At 38.3% G+C, this 19,063-nt stretch overlaps 1 protein-coding gene across 1 annotated transcript; it reads right to left on the reverse strand.

The window, feature by feature from the left end:
• Positions 1–1,636: 1,636 nt before the first annotated feature.
• LOC145768794 (uncharacterized) lies at positions 1,637–18,887 on the reverse strand. The gene is made up of 22 exons (XM_082580389.1): positions 18,766–18,887; positions 18,031–18,201; positions 17,705–17,765; positions 17,198–17,348; positions 16,849–16,970; positions 16,037–16,233; positions 15,650–15,735; positions 14,153–14,302; positions 13,139–13,258; positions 12,761–12,917; positions 12,139–12,206; positions 10,908–11,040; positions 10,013–10,184; positions 9,527–9,745; positions 7,936–9,226; positions 7,292–7,437; positions 6,710–6,841; positions 6,045–6,131; positions 5,455–5,559; positions 5,076–5,169; positions 4,631–4,821; positions 1,637–4,061 (listed from the first exon to the last, which is right to left on the reverse strand). The coding sequence occupies exons 1-22, from the start codon at positions 18,792–18,794 to the stop codon at positions 3,957–3,959; spliced, it is 3,987 nt and encodes a 1,328-aa protein (XP_082436515.1). The 5' UTR covers positions 18,795–18,887; the 3' UTR covers positions 1,637–3,956.
• Between the last annotated feature and the right edge of the window lie 176 nt (positions 18,888–19,063).

Genomic DNA, 19,063 nt, shown 5'->3' on the forward strand with positions numbered 1-19,063 from the left:
TTTTCATAAGACAACTTCTGTTTGCATTTTCATAAGACAACTTCTGGCTGTATTATGGTTGTATTTTCAAAAGACAACTTCTGCTTGTATTATGGTTGTATTTTCAAAAGACAACTTCTGGTTGTAGGCCTATTATGGTTGTATTTTCAAAAGACAACTTCTGGTTGAATTATGAAAATTTTTAGTTTGATACTGCAAAATGTTGTTTATCAACAATTCTTACCATGCTGATAAGCACCGCAAGTAACAGTTGTCAAATAATCAAGAAATACGGTTTTATAGACTCTCACAAAAATATAATAAACCAACTCATTGCTTTTTTAGAGGGAACACCGTTCATGAGTTATGATAGAAACTTTTTTTTTTTCGGTGATTTCTACAAGTGTTTGTTTCATGGTGCCTAGTTTCTTTCTCCCTGTTATTGGAGCCTATTTTTCGCTGATATGTTAGCAGCATAGCAGGTCACTGTTGTTGCCTGTATTGCGATGTGTCAAACATTTCTTTGGTTACTGAAACTGTTAATTGCAAGATATCTTTTGCGAAGCGAAGTGACATCACTCTTGCTTGGCGATGAATATTCTAATGAAACCGTTCGCCTCGCTACAAGTGGCCTCGTTTATTATACATTGTTAAAGAAGTCAAAAGTGTTGTTAAAGGAGCTTGGCCTGGCGGTAGCATTGTTCGACTAATTTTGTTGCTGCGGTATTCTAAGATAAATAGTAACAACATGTAACGCTGGATACTGGGTACGAAATGCGTTCATTTCTAGCATAAGAGTCAACCTACCTAAAATTTTATTAGTGCGGCCCGCCACAGCTCTCCTTAGTGCCAAAGTGACCCGCATGCAAAAAAGGTTGGTGACCCCTGGCCTAGATAAAAAAAAATAGGCTACAACTGCAGTGCGGTACCATACTGTTAAAATGCAAGCTACAAACATGAGATAATTTAAAAGACACAACAAAATATAGTGTAGTAATGCGCATCTATTATTTCAGGAAGGCAAAAACCCTTAAATTGTTTTTTGTATTACTGTACTGTATCTCATCCAACTGCAGAACATTATCAAATGTTTAATACGTATGTATCTAACCTAGATATGCTCTTGAGCAAATGTTGAGCTACAGCGACAGAAATGTGCAGTCGCTGTAGTCAAAGTGCATTTATACACTTTAAATGGAGCTAATTTCCTTGAAATAAAGAAATATTATTACCACTAATGGTCTGGAAATGACTCGAAGTTAAAACAAACCTAGCCAAAACCTTTCCTCAGACTCAGGTGTTGCCAGACGCCATCAAAAAATGTTTTTCTTTTTGGCCAATTTTTTTAGACCTTTGCTTTTTTAGTGCAAGAATTGTTATTTGTTGCGTCGCGTAAGTTCTTACTGCGGTCGAAAATAAGATCACGTCTTAACCGAGTTCTTTTGCTTTTACCTTCTCCAGATCACCGATATGGCAGGCCTATCAATCATACAGATTGCTGTGGTAGTTTTTTTTTACTTTCCCTTTATGTCTTAAATTTTTCTGAAGGTGTTGCGACCGTGCCAAATTTCTCAACTCAATAACTTACTTCGGTCGCAAGCACGTTTTAAGGTTCGCGTTTTGTCGCTTCTACCCTTTTCTCGACCTTTGCTATGTTGACGTGTATTGTTTTTAATATGATGGTCAGAAATAAAAAAAACAACTGAACTGAAGTTCGAAACAAAAAAACATTGAACAGAACCGCAGATTTGCTACACAAATTCGCTGTTTTTGTGGGAGGATTGCTTTTCTTCTGAAGGGAATCATAGTCGGTGATATAAAGGCGAGTCCTCCAGATAGCGAAAGTCTTTATACAAAAATTTGCCGAATAACACGAAGCAAGGCATCATTTCCCCAAAACAGAAAACCTGATCTCAAGCACGGGAAATTGGAACTTGTTGGGCAGGTAAAAGAAATTCACTTGCAGAACGTACGGTAACTCACATTGTAAATCCAAATGCTGCCTTGGGGTAAGGTTTAAGGCCCAACCTGGGTGTCCTGCTGTTAAAATACTGCCTGAAAAATCACAGAACACTTGTGTAGCTACCTCGAAGAACAAAGACGACATCAATACATTCTATGGTGAAAAGCTGTCACTTTGAAATGTCGATACGCTTGCACAAAGCATAGAATAACCCATTCTATAAAATTCGTCGATTTTACGCATTTCATATTGCAGTAAAATCTGCGAAATTTACAGTAAACGACGCAAAATTGCGCAATGCAACAACAAAAAACAATCTTAAATAAACCGCTTGCAAGCAGCGAATCACTCGGCTACGCTAACCCGTAAAAACCCGATGTTTTTACACTGCCCCAACCCTCTAAGGACAATTTGCTTTGTAGCTTTATTCCTAGTGTTTAAATGCGTTGCTAAACAAATATTCAAGTGGAAAGCTCTGAAATTAATTTGAAAGGTTGCAAGATAAATTTTAGATACGTATTTTCGAGTTGAACATACATTGAACACACAAATTAAAAAGTGAAAATTCAATTTCAATTGGCCTACAGTTCAACTAATGCTTGAAACATGACTAATTTGTTGCAAATTTCCAAATCGGGCTACACTTGCCTTGTCAAAACGGCACGTTTTGTCGGATAGGTACAAATATGCTGCCACAGATGCCTGGATTTACGCAATAAGCTCTTAAATTGTGATAACAGCATCCCATTTTACCAATTTGAAACTATTGCGACAAAATGCATTTGAAAAGCCGAAGAAACAACTTAAAATTTGAAAGGAAATAAAACTACGTGAGCCCGTCACTGCAAACAAATTTATTTGAGACTTTTATGGTGATCAGATGAAATTGCTAGAGCAAAATGGTTCGTTCTCTCATCAAAGTTACCAACCTCGCGATCCCACAAGTATCTGATGTCAGGCATAAAATTATCTTAGTTCAGAAAATCCCGTATTTTCACTAGGATTAGCGTTACTGTATAAGTTTTTAAGGAGAGATTTCTAGTCTAGTTGTCTATTTTCAGTCTAGTCACTGCCAATCATTCAGTAAGTCATTCTAAACGAAGAACAAAATTAGTGACATGTTATAAGCAAAATTATGCAAATGAAGAGTAAAAAAACAGTCACGAAATGTTTGGTAGAGCATTTTGAGTCTCTAACCCATTCAGCAACTCAGGCGTTTTTTTTTAATAATTCAACGTCTGCAGACGTTGAATCAATGTAAAAAACGACTGATTTGCTGTCTGGGAATGTGGTTGAAGAAAATTATCTACGGCGCCTGCATTGCCAACAATAACTGACTTCTCCAATGTGAAAACACGCGATTTCCTTCATAGGTGGCACAGTCTGCAGCAACAGAACGAGCCCATGTGGAAACGAAAAATTAAATATTGTTATCACTACAATCTTGTAAATATATCAACAAAAACATCACTGTGAGGCAAATCTAAAAACACGACAATTTTTGCCTGTTTCCCATCCCAAATTAATTACATCGATCGGTAGTTGCACCCATTTTTTCCACCATGTGCAACACACTCAGGGTCTGTATGCATCGGAGAAGTCCCTTCAATCTACAAAAAAGATGCTAGTACAGGAAAATAATCATAAATCAAAACAAGCAATCTAAAACAACCAAGAACCACCTCGTCGACTACACAACTGCTACAAGTGCCGTACCGCAAGAGTTAATACAATACACAAACCCACGGAAAACACAAAAAAGCGGTTCGGCTCACAGTCTCCGGACGGATTAGAACACAGTTTATACTCTTGCGAGCAAGTCATAGCAAAAGCTAGTCTTTGGGCTGTATTACATATATACATCATATGCTACAGACTAGCAGAGACACACAACATAGAGAAGTTCTCCACTCCACTTCAGCTTCTCCTTTATTTTTTTTCTTCACACAAAACATTAGATGGACAGCCCAGTGCGGCCTTGCAGGGAAGGTTGGGCCTGGCACCGACATGGAGGTCAAGGTGGGGATTTGTCTCTCGTCACGTGATGCTGCTGTTGCTGACGTATCAATTGCTCGAGGGCCGATGGGCCTGACGGGACCATTGAAGTGGACCAAAATGACTGCAACAAGAAGAAATCACATAAGAAGTTGCCATGAAAATTTTGTTTCAATCAATGAATGCGAGATAAATTTTACTTTCTGACGTTAAAGACATCGCCACCAATAGCAACAGGTACTACCATCCATCCAAACACCAACAATAAAATGATCTGCCAACCACTGCCCTCACTGTCAATCTTGTTGGCCGAGCGATGGCGGTCCAAAGCTTCCATAAGTGCGCGCAATTACAAGCATCAAGCTTCAGATAAAATTAAGTCAGTCCGAAAAAACTTTGTCGATTCCTAACCTAATGACTATTCGATTTTTCTTGATAGTCTATAGGTCAATTTTTCAAAAGCCTGAAAAATGTTTGCAGTTATTATTATTAACATGATAAAATCCGGGTTTTGTGTGTTCACTGTTCATAGTTTAACAAAGTACCCTCTCTATCAAAGTTGTGTAATAATAATTACAGAAATAGAATACTAACTATAACTATTAACTATAGTACATTAATATAACTAAAACAAAACTGCCTTTGCCAAACAATAATGGGCTCACAAAAACATGAGCATTGACAAAAAATTACCGAGAAATTGGATTCCGATTGCTCTTCATTGATCTCCGGACCTCTTTGTGGCTCCAGCTTGTCAGAGTGGGGCGCGCCGGTGGAGGATGGCGGTTGCAATTGTGGTCCTCCCCATGGTGAGTAACGATGAGTTTGCGCTGCCGCTCTTTCACTTCCAATTGTCCCGAGACCAGACAATCCAAGTCCCTCCCCTGTCACAAAACAGGTAGTTAGCATTTCAAGTTAGAATTCATTCAGTAGCCGTCATTAATGGCCCGAAAGCTTATTGTAAAAATAGATGTAATTTTTTAAATAGATTCCAGAATATAAAAACCAGCAGTCGGTTTCCGATTAACCTAACACGCAAAAAAACAAGAATATAGCAATAAGTTAAGGTTTCCATTCAATGCGGAGTTATTTTCATGTTTTCCACGCTTCTGGGATAGCAATTCACGTCACTTCATACCTCTGTTTCCGCGAGCAATACCCCAGGCGCTGTCTGTTACCGGGAAGAGCTTGTAAGAGTCCTTGTCTTCTTTACCGGCAGACGGGTCTTGAAACTGAAACACCAAAAAAAAACTTAGCTAGTTTGTAAAATAAGGTGAACGTTTTAACAAAGTAGTAAAGTACATAACTTAACAATGCGAAATAGTAAAGCAGTACCGCCATCAGGTATATAAATCAAAAAAACTAGACTTCTGAAAATAATGGTAGTTTTGTTGCTGTGATGGACCAGTGCGTACAATCCGTACATTAGCTAATGACAAGTAAATTTACTAACATACCTTTCGAGCGTAAGTTTCAGTTCTAAGATACTCAAATTGCTCATAAACTAAACCACATACCTTGTCTATGGGGGGAGCAGGTGTTTGGTTGGCTTGCAGTGTTTCCAACGATTTGTTTTGGATTTGAGACAGAGCGTTCATGTTGCCACCTTCCTCAAAGATAGCCTAAGGCAAGCAAAATAAGTAAAAGTGAACATGTCAAAAGTTACAGCCATTGCGCTTACAAAAAGCGACGCCACTCACAGCTAGCCATCATTTTCACATCGTTTCAACATCAACAAACGCTGAAAATATATAAAAATAGCTACTTTTGCTAGCTGGACGTAATTAGCAACAGCTCGATAAAAGAGCTCCGAAAAGTGGTGCAGTTGATATATCCAGATGCTACAAAGTCACAAGTTTAAATCTTGCTATGATGACGTATTTTTTTCCAATCTTTTAATCACATTTGTTGGGTTCTAGCAACCAATGACACACCTCCGTTTTAACAAGACAGTTTAAATAAGCTTTCTCGTTTTTAGATCACAAATTTCCAATCACATAAATAATAAAACAAAACCCCTGTGTGCCGGCATAACATTGCAACGGCAGCGCACACAACGAAGAGGCCTCCCCAAACTGTGCGATCAACAAATAAAGTAGACTGTTACCTTCACCCTGTCCTGCTGGATGGTGTAGCTGTCGCCAGAAGAAGGCTGGTTGGATGGGGGATGACCTAACTTACGTCGCTCGTCCACCTAAAACAAATGTAAAAATCAATACAATGGCCAATGATATAGCCGCAAAAATCATTGACGTGTACTATTTGATCGTCTCACGACACAAATGTAAGTGCCATACTTAGAAAAAACGTCTGCGAATGCTAAATCAATGTAAAAAAGAAGATTCACTGGCCAGGGGGCATCAGCTAAAGACTTTTCAAGCAAAACCATGACGAAACACATGCCACCGAAATGAGAAAGCTTCTTCTGAAGCAACATCTTGATACGTTACAGTCTCTCAGGCTATTGGTAGTTGACCTCATCTAACTTGACCTTGTTTAAACAAAACATTACAAGTCACACCGGTATTTACTTTGAAACATGTTGTTGGAAAAAAGAAGAGCTGCTAGTTTTTGATTGCAGTCCTTTTGTTTATCTGCTTCGTCAATGAACATGCCCATTGCCCTTGCTAGGAAAGTTCATCTTTTTTCTTCGAACTTTAAATCAACTTGGAAAGGACCAATTCTACTACCCGTGACATGACCTGGTATCTAATTCAAGTTAACATAACGAAATAAAACAATTAATGAAAAAGATTTACAGTAATTTCTTACCAGGCCCGAAGGAGGGGTCTGCGCAACACCAAAGATGGAAGGTGTGGGGTGAGTCGTTATGTCTCTGTTGAACCCCTGCTCGCCTGACTGGTGCTCAACGTTTAAGTACTGACCCAGCCCGGTCGGAGTAAGCTGAAATAGAATGTGATTTTTTTTCAGCGCAAAATAAAAAAAATTTCCACTCAACCTTGACTAAAACTAAACAACAAATTTTTGATTTGTTGAAAGTAAAAGCGGTAAGAATTCAGCTCCTAAGTTGTATGCATGTGACATTCTTCTTGTGTTATTGAAAAGATTTATTATTCAATTTCCCGATTAAGGGTGATATGATATAAAAACAAACTCTTGAATTATGACACTCATCTCATTGCTTATTTGTAATTTATCACTTTAAAACAACCACAATCTAATGTTATAATAATTTCATAAGCATAAAATCACTTTAACTATAGCGTTAATATATGTACTTTTGATTAAATATCAAGTCAACAGTTGAACTGGAAAAAGATGATGATGAAAACAATTTCAATCTTTCAAACTTGTGAGATAAATGAACAGAAAGTATAAAGAGCCAAGCATTACCTTCTGAGTGGGCGACCCAACAAAGCCCATGTTTCCATGCTGAATCTGGGGGCCTGAGAGGGTGTTAGGCCGTCTGGGGGTCTCCATTTCCCCACTTCGTTGGTGGTCCATCAACATTGAAGAAAGACCGGGCCCAAGAACATTACCTACGTGCATGACAACATTAGCTTAGTATGTTATAATGCTGCTTGGTAACTGCTGAGTGTGCTAATTTCACATTCGATATGGCTAAACACCCCAGACAACAAATCAACCGTTATTACATTGGTTTAACGTCTGCAGACGTTCGATTAATGCAAAAACGGTTAATTAGCAGTCTGAGATTGTACAATATTGTTAGCATCTTTGTATCACTGTACGTATGCATTGCAACATTAATCACGACATGTTCCCAACATGACAGATATGTGTATTAAGCTGCATTTTCGTAGACCGCAGAAACACCAACTGCACATGTGATCGACCCGCATTCCGTCTGATGCACGTTTAAAAACATTATGTGAAAAAGAGAACTGCTGATAATAAGCTGCAGGTTTTTCAATCGGAAAATTGAGAAGAAAATTATAGGAAGCTTAAAGCAATAGGAAGCAAGCTGATGGGGCTTTGGAAAATGTTTTAACATAAACCGAGTTGAGTATCCATACCTGAGTAATTGATGCTGTTCAAGCTCCCACTCTGTGGTGATCCGGTCGTGTCAGGGAGGTTGTTTAGCTGGTTTAGTGTGGCGTTCAAAGATGATGGTGCGGAAGTTGTGTTGCTCTTTCCTCCTACCACAGCTGTATTTGTGGATGAAGACATCAGGTTTCCAGGAAAATATCCACGAGGCAATTCGGAGGGAAGTCCAGGCAAGCCACTTTCCATGGACTGCAATGATCGTGGTGGTAAGGTGCTGGTAGGATTTGGGAGACTGCCTCCGTGTGAGTGCATCAACATCTGTTGCTGCTGTTGTTGTGAAGAGTTAGCAAATTGCGAGAAATCTAAATTTTGATTCTGGAAGTTAATTTTATGAAGATTCTGGGGGTGATATGACGCGTTGGAAGCAGTGCTCATGGTGAGGTGGGGCTCACTTTGTGGATCATTTGCCATTTCTTTTAGTCGCAACTGCTGCAACATTGCAGCATTAAGGTTGTTTGGCCGATTGACGAACTGAGCGGCCATGGTTAGACCAGGGGCGCCAGGTCTTTGCGAAGAACCCATGTCATGGCTTGTGGGAGGGACATTGCTCAAATTGTTGACCGGGTTTGGGTGAATGTGCGGAAAATAACCCATGTCGTTGGGGCGAGACATTTTCATAACTTGTTCCATAGTGGGATCAGGATTTTGAGAGGTTAAGCACACAGGAGCATTCAAGGATGGTGCTCGATAGTTGTCAGAACTTCGAGTGGGGTACATTGAGCCCCGGAACACTGGTTTTGGTAATTCAGCTGGGTGAGGGGGTGGGTTAGAGGGGTGAAGATGCTGATAAGGGGGGAGTTGGGCATGGGGTCTTGCGATCATATTGTGGGGAAAAGGGTATGCCCCAACACCAGAACTGCGACGTGCAAATGGCCCAGTAAGAATGGGGCTTCCAGCAGGGGGTTGACGATATATTGGACCCATTTGCTGGCTCATGAGGTGCATGTTGTAAGACTGCTGCTGCTGTTGTTGTTGTTGCCGACCTGAATGTGCAGTATCAGGATACACCATCCCAGGCATCATAACATTTGGGTGATCCATGTAACTTGCCCCCACGGGGGAGGGTGAATCATTTTGGGGGTGAGGGGTTGGCGAAACCTGTTGGGCAGTTGCAAATGTAACCCGATGTCCACTTCGAGCATGGGTCACTGCACAGGGAGACAACTCTCCTTGTGATGACTCTGTGCTCGCTCCTCCTGACTCTCCTTCTCCAAGAGGAAGATATCGCTCACTGTGTCCGCCTTCTTCTTCTTTGATGACCTGCATGATGATAGTACAGTCAGCAATAGCCAATTCTTAACTTTTCACAAGACACAAAAACATAAGTAAGATGTGTGATTCATTCAAGAGCCATAACAAAGTAACTAGTTTACCATCGCACCATCTCCAAGCCTAAAGTTGGCTGTTTCCTGTGTGATAATATGATCATATGTAAATCATATTTGAACTTAAATGAGTTTTATTTCATTCCACATTCTCCTTTTTCAAAAACAAAAAAACACCAGGGATGAATAATTACACAAAATTTCTCTGGACAAATAAGTGACATGAATCATCAACCTTCAGTTTTTGGTCCGGCTTAATTTGAACAGCTACATTCTGCATCCGAGGAGCTCGGTTCTTCTTTCGCATGGAGGATGAAGAGTGATCATCGGTCAAGACTTTCAAGACACCCTTTGTTCGTGTAGCCGGACGCCTGGAGCTGCCATCATTTGAGTTCACAAGATGAACCTCTTTGAGCTTTTGTGCACCGGATTTAGGAGGAGAGGAAGCCAGTTCCTGAATGCGAAGAAAAGAAAACTCATTAAACTCTTACACAGATTGAATAGGAATGACCATATAATATTAAGACCTTTATCAGTTGATCTGCTTTCCTCACTCGACAAAAGTTTTCGTTTGGTGGCGCTATTTGTCTAATCACTGCAAGATGTTGAGGTTGAAGTAAAAATCAGTAGCTAGCCCGCAATTCTTTAAAGCATTTCGGTAATTAAATTCTTATTGTTTGTGAACTGAGTGAAGACACAAACAGATGGTGTCTCATTTTACCTCTTCCTCCTCGTCTTCATCTTCTTCACTTCTCTCTTCCACTCCGTTTATTCTGGCTCCATGCTGTGGAGAAGGAGAGATGCTGCTGCTGAACACAGTTCCATTGTTCTCCTCCACGGATGACAAAAGATCGCCATTGGCCACAGATATCGCCAGGCCAAGTTGGAACAGTCTGGGAAAAGTCAAATTCAATAGAATGTTGTGTAATAAAGTGATTCTGACGTCGCAAAACCACCGTTCTGGCTTTTCGATGTTAGGAGAATTGCAGATGATAAATTTTGATAGGATCCATGTACTGTAGGATGCAACCAAACGAATAAAATCAGCCAATAAAAACAATCAGGTTTGGTAACTAAAAACAAATTTGTATAGAGCTTTCGCCACCGTAAAGACGGCTTCATCATCTCTTATTCAAATCGTACCAATTGCTTCAAATTAAACTGGGACTGCTTTGAGACTGGCTGTAGAATGTAGAGGTTAGCACAGCTATTGCATTGTGAAATCAAAGACGGTAGAACATATTGAGACCTCTCGCAAAATACATTGGAGCTTCTGTGCTCACCACACTCATGTTGTGAACACATATTAACATTTTTTAACCTCAGCTATCATCTTGCCAACAACACATAGTTTCAAAATCAAAAGTTTAAACATTGACCTGGTATCAAAGCGTACTTATGTATCTACTCCAAAGTACTGTTAATCTAACAAACTGTGTCAATATTAATAACATATCAACTGCCTGTGAATCTCGAAAACAAATGTTTTAACTAAGCAACAATAAACCGCTTTAGATATGACGTTATCGAAACAAAAATTTAACTTCAACGTAGAAAAATAAGCTTTAACAAACACACTTTTATGTCAGTGAGTGTTTCTTAAACCGTTCCGCTACCTGTAACATCGGCAAGCATGTTCCATGTCAGTGGGAACTCCGCTGTTGATTCCGCCAAGGAAATCAAGCTTTGAAAGTGACGTCTTTAAACCAATGAAGCCACGCACCTCCAGGTCTTCGGGCAAATGATGATCTGTGAATATAACGTAGCATTGCATCAAAACAACGTATAGTCAACGTAAACGTGCACACAAACAATCAACCAAGACTTGCCAGCCAGCAAACCAGACCATTTTTTACCTTGATTAAATGCTAGTAAACGCTGGATCAATGTAAAAAAAAGGCTAGGAATTGTTAAAGGTGTCAATTTCATTGAACCAACAAGAGTTCGTTACATGACAAATTAATTATTTAACCTTTGCCGAACTTCATTATCGGGATTTGATTAGCCCAGGTCTTTGGGCCGTAACTGACTCATTCTACCAAAGACTATTTCTTAACTCCACCAAACTCGAACAGAACTCCAATCGACCAAATTATTGGCCAGAACGTTGTGGAATAAGGAAAGAATAGTGACAAGTTTGGTGGCCTATACTGAACTTAACGCTGGAAAACGGCCAAAGAAACAAAATATGATGCACATAGTTTCTTAGATATGACGCAGTTTTCTCCGCATGAAGTGTGGTCTAAGACCTTCTAATGGCCAGCAACAGTGAATCAGTTCAGTTGAATTTATTTCTAATCATCATTAATGAAAAAAGAAACTTTCCATATTATTAGCAGAGGTCTACGAAAAGGTACAAGAAACTGAAGCAAGATATTAAGCAAAACGTGCATTAGTAAGTATCAAAATACATGAGAAAAAATAAACAATAGACAATTGCAATGTGGATTGGCCGTGGCACGTTGTCACAAGTATTAAAGGTCAGTGTGGGGAATGCTGCTTGCTGCGTTTAGTTCAACACGGAGAACCAGATCAGCAAAGAAAGTATGACCCCCTATGCTGGAAAAGGCAATTTTAACGCCCCTTACACAATCATCAACAGAACTTTATCATGCCATGTAACGTATGCCTGTTAATCAAGTTTACTTTTTCCATACAGCAGCTACAGCGGCATTACTATTAACAACCGACAACTAATGCTGAATGAAAAGGAGACAGCGAAAAGACCACAAAGGGGGCTTGAAGTTAGCCACCATCTTCAATAAGTGACATAAGTAAAGACAACACAAAAAACCAAGCTCAATTAGGGTTAGCAATGGGAAAAAGTGCATTACAAGTTCAACTCACTGTCCATATTGTTCGCCTTGTCCTGGTTTCCAAGGGCGTTTAATACTTTGGCAAGACGTGGCCAAACCCTGCGACAGAAATGTAAAATCATAAACATAACCAATTAACCATTAATCAGAAGTAAAAGCAAATTATTAAAAAATAACATCAGTAGCACATTGCCTGCAGTATCTTGGTTCACATTGCTGTGCAAACCACAACGTAACAAAGACGAAAAAAAAACGAACAGTTTTTGTACAAAATATATCATATTTTATAGACAACAGCTGACTGGCTTATAATATTTCGTTTTAAAAAGACGATTTATCGTGAAGTTAACAAGTGACAGGTTAACAGGATAAATTTCTAGACTTGTGCTGGCCACAAGCAGGCAAATAATCGTTTCTAAATCCACCCGGGAAATGAGCATACGTTAACATAGCTGCAGCAGACAGACACTCACTTTCTCAATGCTTTTAGGTCAGCCAGAGAAACGTAAAAGCAAAGAGTGGTGTCATTTCACCAAACGTTGAAGTAGTTACCATGGTCAAGGTTACTGGGTACTAGCTACAAAGGTGAAGTTTTTGCCATTGGTGACGGTGGATTAGAGCAGCAGCAGTTGAAAATTTATTTAAAGTTTTACCTGGAATTCTGAGTAACTTCAGGTCGTGACAAAGCTGGAACATTGGAAGCCAACCAGTCGAGTGTGAGCTTGATGGATGGCAAAGAAGGGTGTTCAAGATCAGAAGCATCATCGCTATGTGCCGGCACACAGGCTAGTAGTCCACTTAACATATGCACTGAAATGATAATAGTTATGTCAATCAGATGTGCAAAAATAACCCATCTTCAACAGTCTGCAGCGCCGAAATACGTTGCTCTATTTCAGCAACTTCCTACATTTGTTTACTCAAAAAACTGCAACGGATAAAATTAGGTTGCCTTAGGAAAACAGGACGTTGCAAGTTATGCCACCTTTTAGCAAAACAAAGATTCTCGCCATGTTTTCGAAAGCGCTCACTTGTGAAAGTCAGTAATGCGCTCCATGATGTACTCTCCTGCTCGTCCTTTTCATCGTTGTCTTTCGTAGGTTCACAACTGTCTTCAGCGGTTGCACTCGTGGCAATCGGTCCGCCTGTTTCTGTGGCAAGATCACATACCAGGTTAAAAAGGCCACTGAAAAGTAATCAATTCATCACAATATTCATGATCTTTTTTTAGCCAAGCTTCAAACTCTCCCTTTTACTGTGCTTCAAAGCCTTCTTTATGCTCAACCTCACCATCGATTTCCACGAACAAAAAATAGTCATGCAAAATTTGCAGTTACTAACTTATGGGTGGGCATTTTGGGCAATGTGTTCTTTCAACCAAAACACAATAACACCTTTAAAAAAAATTTAGTTAAAAGCAAGCAGGAGGACCACATCTGATCAAAAGTCTCAAAAAAAAAAAAAAAAACCGGAAAAGATGCAGATTAAAAATTTCAATTTTTCTCTTGCCAAATTAAAACTGTTGCAATCGGATTTCTAAATTAAGCCACAGTTTCAAATAATGATATGTACAAGAACAGACCATTAATGGAATACAAAAAGGTGACTTTGAGGTTTGCAGAAGCTTATAAAGTAGTGATATCAATTTCATTTTGTGTTGGGCTACATTAAAATCAACACTTTTACATCTGCTAAATGCATTTGATTGAGCCCGACACTGGTTTAACGTGATCAATATACAGATTCAATTCTATCAAACCAAAGCGACTCTAATGGCATTACGCAGTTCACATGTTTCACCTACGCGCGGTAACGTAGAATTAACGTAAACAAGTGATGTCCACTCGGTTTGACAACAATAAACTACCACAAGTTTATCCAACATTACAATAACCAAACCTATACTAAAAACAACCAAGTCGGTCACTTACCAGCCCGCAAAAGTTGACAACTTTGCATTGTTACCTACGTTAAAGCAACTTTTTCTATTTGGGTTTCGGTCATAATAGATTGCAGCAAGTCAACAACACTAGAAATGATCTTACCATTGACACCGTTTGGAGCTAGATGATACAACGAAAAGAGATTTAGAAAAGTGATGTGAGTAATTTGCTGCTTTGACAAAGAACCAGTCCGCAAATGAGCCCGGATATGACCGGACAACCTTTCCACCATCCCATGCAGTTCATTTTCATCTAAACAACATTCAAGTTTTTCAGACTGCTTTGCCTTCGATGCCCAGTAATATCTTAGTTTAAAACCTCGTCCATGCAGACGCCATGGATACTTGGTGCATCATAATATGCTCTGAACTCTGAAGGTAGAAAAGTATGAAGTGTTGAAGATTAGCGTAGTAATATCAACTAGCTGTTACTATTGTTGATTATTGTTAAATACGACTCCTCTTTCGTGGTATCATAACATTGGAACCTGAAGCAAACGATCAATTCTGGTTTAGAAGCTTTGCTTTTCCACAACCAATCAAACCTTTAGAAATGACACCCACACAGCAAAATCAGTCATTTTTACATGATTCAAGGTCAGTAGATTTGTTGTCTGGGGAGACTGAAACTTGCTCTATGTTTCGCCTGTTCTGCTTTGGGTTACGAAAGAACCTGTTCTTTTAGTGACCAAAGCATAAGTGTTCACCTACGTCCTGTGATATAGATATAGCACCAAAGACGATGTTTATCAGTCCTCGTTTTAGAAAGTAACAACGAGGAAACAGTCAGACAAATCTTACAGCTTGGGAGTAATTAAATATAATCGTCCAGTGCAGGCAAGGGCCTGAACATCATCTCAAATCAAGATTGCTCAGTAATTAAATGTCATACAAAAGCATTATATATATATTATATCCGTTTTGAAGATTCCAATTGGATTAAAACTATGATTTCATCTTGTCAAAATGTGGTTAAGTGAAGAACAGCAATCGGGAAATGAAAAGATTGTTCTCCACTGTCTCATTGCAACATTCTCTCATGTGACAAACTGACTATGTTGTGTCGCAGTCCAAGATCACTTCTGACATTTAGAGTTTTGAGATGATTTGTTTAAAGCTGTTTAGTAATGACTTCTATCATATAATAGACTGGGTTCTTAATCTGAAGCGGCGATGTGTTAATACTGGGGTTCAAACAATTCGTAATGTTTTGAGTTTCACGGGTGAAAGTGGGGAAAAAATGGGGCATGGAGTATGACAATTTGCCGCTTCATAGTATGCCTATTGCCTAGGTCGTAATGACTAAAAGGTCTGTTTAAAAAATTTAAATAATGACTCAGAATTTTAGCAGTACCAAATAAATTAGCTTAATTACACATCTAAAGCTTCTTCTTCTTCTAATTATCTAAAGCAAAAGCAACTCATACAAAAAGTGTTTTACTGCAGTGCACACTGCACAGAATGTTACTTTCTCTCAAATTACACGACATTATGTTGAAGCAGAGCCCATGGTGCATCATTTCTAAACAAGTGTACTCGTCTCTCTAAACACTTTTGGTTAAAACGTTAACCTCCAACTACAACTTGACAATGTGCTCACGTTTTTTCAAGTAGATGCAAGCATGGAATTTGAGACAAAACTTCACCAATTCACTTGTAGATATCTTTGTGTGGCGAGGTTCATCCCTTAAAAGACAAAGTTATTTGCAATTTACATGATTTTAATATGTTTTTTTGTTATTAGTGTCATTCAATCTGATATGTAACTTATAAATTCTGAGATGAGTCTAAAATCTTCCAATACAAGATGGAAGGCAACATCTAACTCTAATGTACAACTGTTTTCATTTTCAAAATGATCTGGCAAGTCGTAGTGACTCCAAGTGGAGGCTCTACTACTTAGCTTGAAAGTATTTCTCACAGATACAATTCTGGTTAAGAAATAGTTAGGCTATGGTATGCAACAAAAGACAAAGCGTCTGCCTACCCAGCCATTATCTTGCTCAATTGTCTTCGTAAATTTGTGTTTGAGCCAGGAAAAGGACATTTCACAGCAAGGCTTCGACAGTAATAAAATGCTGTGCCCAGAACATCTCCTCCAGCAGCAGCCAAAATTGCGAGTTGGTTATATGGTTGTCCATTGCTTGGTACCAGCTGTGCCGCATAGCGGTAGTATGACTCAGCCTGTCAAAAAATGGGTTGAACAAAAACTGCAAGGATTTTCTTTGGGATTTAGGTATCCCGGCAAATTGAAACATAACTCTTTCCACATTGAACTGGACAAACCTAACCAAATTTTAAAAAAATACAACATTATTACAAACAAATCTTAAACTAAATGCCGGTAAGTTCATAAATAAGTAAACAAAATCAGTCAGGTTCGAACAGTTGTACAATTTATCGATAAAGCTTTCACCATCATAAAGGTGGCTTCTTCAGTATCTTATTCAAATAGAAAGCTTTGAAAATATAATTTATACTAAAATAGTCCTTCATTAACTCCAAAGTTCTCAGGTAGCATATACTGTAGATATCAAACTGAATGTATGCTGTCATAACCCCCCCAAAAAATGTATTTTTGACATATCCAGGCTTATGTCTTGCTGCTGAATATTTAGATTAAGTAAATGAAGAGAAATTTAAAATAATTTTATCTGCACTTTGAAGCCAGAAAGTGGCTTTTCACAGACATGTTCTTGACAGATATCAATCCAATGTTGTGTCGGTGCTTGGCCACACAACCGACAGGAAATGATTATTGGTGATGAAAATCAATGATGTTAAGGAAAATGAACGCACCTGCCCAATCTGATTTCTGTATCTTGCTATATCACCAAGATGTACCAAGCTGTGTTGGCACATATACTGACAAGATGGCCGTTCTGGCTGTGCTATTGACCTATGCTTAACAGCGCTCGCATCTACAATTGAAAAAAGAAGCAAAGTTATTAAAAGTAAAATCTTTTTGTTGAAACTAGACACAACAACAACTTTGTAAGAATACAACTTCTAACATGAAAGCAAATGACACATGTTTAGCTATGACAGTAACAGATCAGAATTTTTTTAGTTAGGTACCAGTAGGACGTCATGTTTATGATGTAAATAGTAAAAAAGCAAATGCAATTACATAACCGACATACCATACCTTTAAGAAAGACAAGTTTAGATGAATGTACTCTGAATGGTATTTCAACATGAAACGTTTGGCACAAATCATCTAAAAGCTGAGTGTAAAAGCCGCTAGCCGCATCCAGAAACGAGGTTAGTTGGCTTTGGGCCTCAGATCGAAAAGTGTTCTGAACAAAACAACATGAAAAACATAAGATTATAATAAACTGTGACCACTTTCTAATAACAAAAAAATATCTCCAATCTTTTTCTTCAAGCTGCAATTATAGACTGACGATGACACAACAATGTTGCATAATACAAATTAGTTTTCAAAAAGTTTTAAGGTTATATGAACACGCAATCTATAACTAAACTTACTAAAAACTACAAAAAAACACTATGCTCCAGAATCCAGATGCTTGCTAAGCCTATACTTTCAAAAAAGGATCAGGTCCAGGTATTTCTACAGCTTTCATAAACAACACATGTGGGTAAAACTCAGCATGAAATTGGTAGAATGAATCAAAAACAGTTGTAATACCGATTTATCTTTAACTTGTTGCTGGAGAGCTGTAATGTGATTTTTGAAGGCAAAATTCCAACTGAAAGAAATTTGAATTAAATTGTATATTTAGCTCATCAAACGAGCTGAAGAAATTAAAAAACACAAAACAGAGAGAATTTTTCACATTACTATACAAATAGTTTATCTTCAATGCAGAGGCCCCAAGAGTGAAATATGAGATTAAAAACCGTCATCAGTCTATCAAACTTCATTAAGTACTGCCACCATTTTATTTAAAAATGTTACGTTTTCCCTTAAGTAGCAAAAGGTTCATCACATAATAAAATAAGCAAAAAACTTACAGTTCTTGCTCAATTTTTTTGTCAAGTGCATACTCTAAATTAGTGATCAGTAACTGGCGATAAACATCTTGAAGTAAAGAACGACTGGAGACCCACTCTCCTTTCCCGGAACCATCACTACTCAGACCATTGCGACCATTGTTTAGTTCTTGCTTTAGACTTTCTGCTTGTCTGCAAATAACATTTTTTTGTTAAAAACAATCACAAGAATCAGAACTTAAAATGTTGCCTCCGCATGATTTGCTACGACCTGAAGTTAGAAAACTATTATATTCAACATACAAAGTTTCCTTTCACAAATACATTGAATATGGTGACAAATGCCCAAGAAGACTTTTCAAAATTACCTGGTAGTTCTCTTTAGAAATGTTTAAACTATAAAAATAAACTATATATATAGGCTATTATTATGCGTGTCCTGTGTAATTGTATATTTAGAAAAACTTTAAGACATGGAAAATTTCTATCCATTACGCTGGTGACAAGTATAACAAAAATGTACAAGTAACAAGTATTACAAATAGCAATTAGCATTCCCATAAGAAATTTGTCATCAGAATGAAATCAGCTTAAAAGTATGGACCATTCTGATGATAAGCTCTTGAAGACAGCCAGACGAAAAGTACTGCAGCATTGAACAATGAAAAACTTCCTTTTCACCCCTATTGAGTACACATTATCATTTATCACTTAGTTGCTGAATATAACTAAAAAAATCATCAATTTTATACTCACTGTAACAATTCGTTGCAGTTATTCATCATACAATAAATTGATATTAGCAGGATATCTCATCATCTCTCAACGCCTACAATAACTACAATCATAACATTACACACAAATACCTAAATTAGCACATCTGAAATTATAGTTACTTCAATCACTGACTTGATAATGCACAGTTTGAGATTTGTAAACAAGTAGGCTATTGCAAACCTACTGGAACAATGGAACATGTTAGTTTGATTCATATTACAATTTTGGTAGAGAGGCAACTTTGTTGAACCGTAAGCAGACAAAACCAGGGTGGTGG

The sequence above is a fragment of the Aplidium turbinatum genome, chromosome 4 (assembly GCF_918807975.1).
Source record: "Aplidium turbinatum chromosome 4, kaAplTurb1.1, whole genome shotgun sequence".
NCBI lineage: Eukaryota > Metazoa > Chordata > Ascidiacea > Aplousobranchia > Polyclinidae > Aplidium > Aplidium turbinatum.

Bases quoted from the DNA above. Each gene is read 5' to 3' on its own strand.
- LOC145768794 (XM_082580389.1), bottom strand. From the start codon at position 18,794: ATGATGAATAACTGCAACGAATTGTTACA. The intron at 16,971-17,197 runs GTATGGTATGTC...TTTCAATTGTAG, and splicing joins TAAACTTGTCTTTCTTAAAG to ATGCGAGCGCTGTTAAGCAT. The intron at 14,303-15,649 runs GTGAGCACATTG...AATGTTGTTTAG, and splicing joins TTGCATCTACTTGAAAAAAC to ATGAAAATGAACTGCATGGG.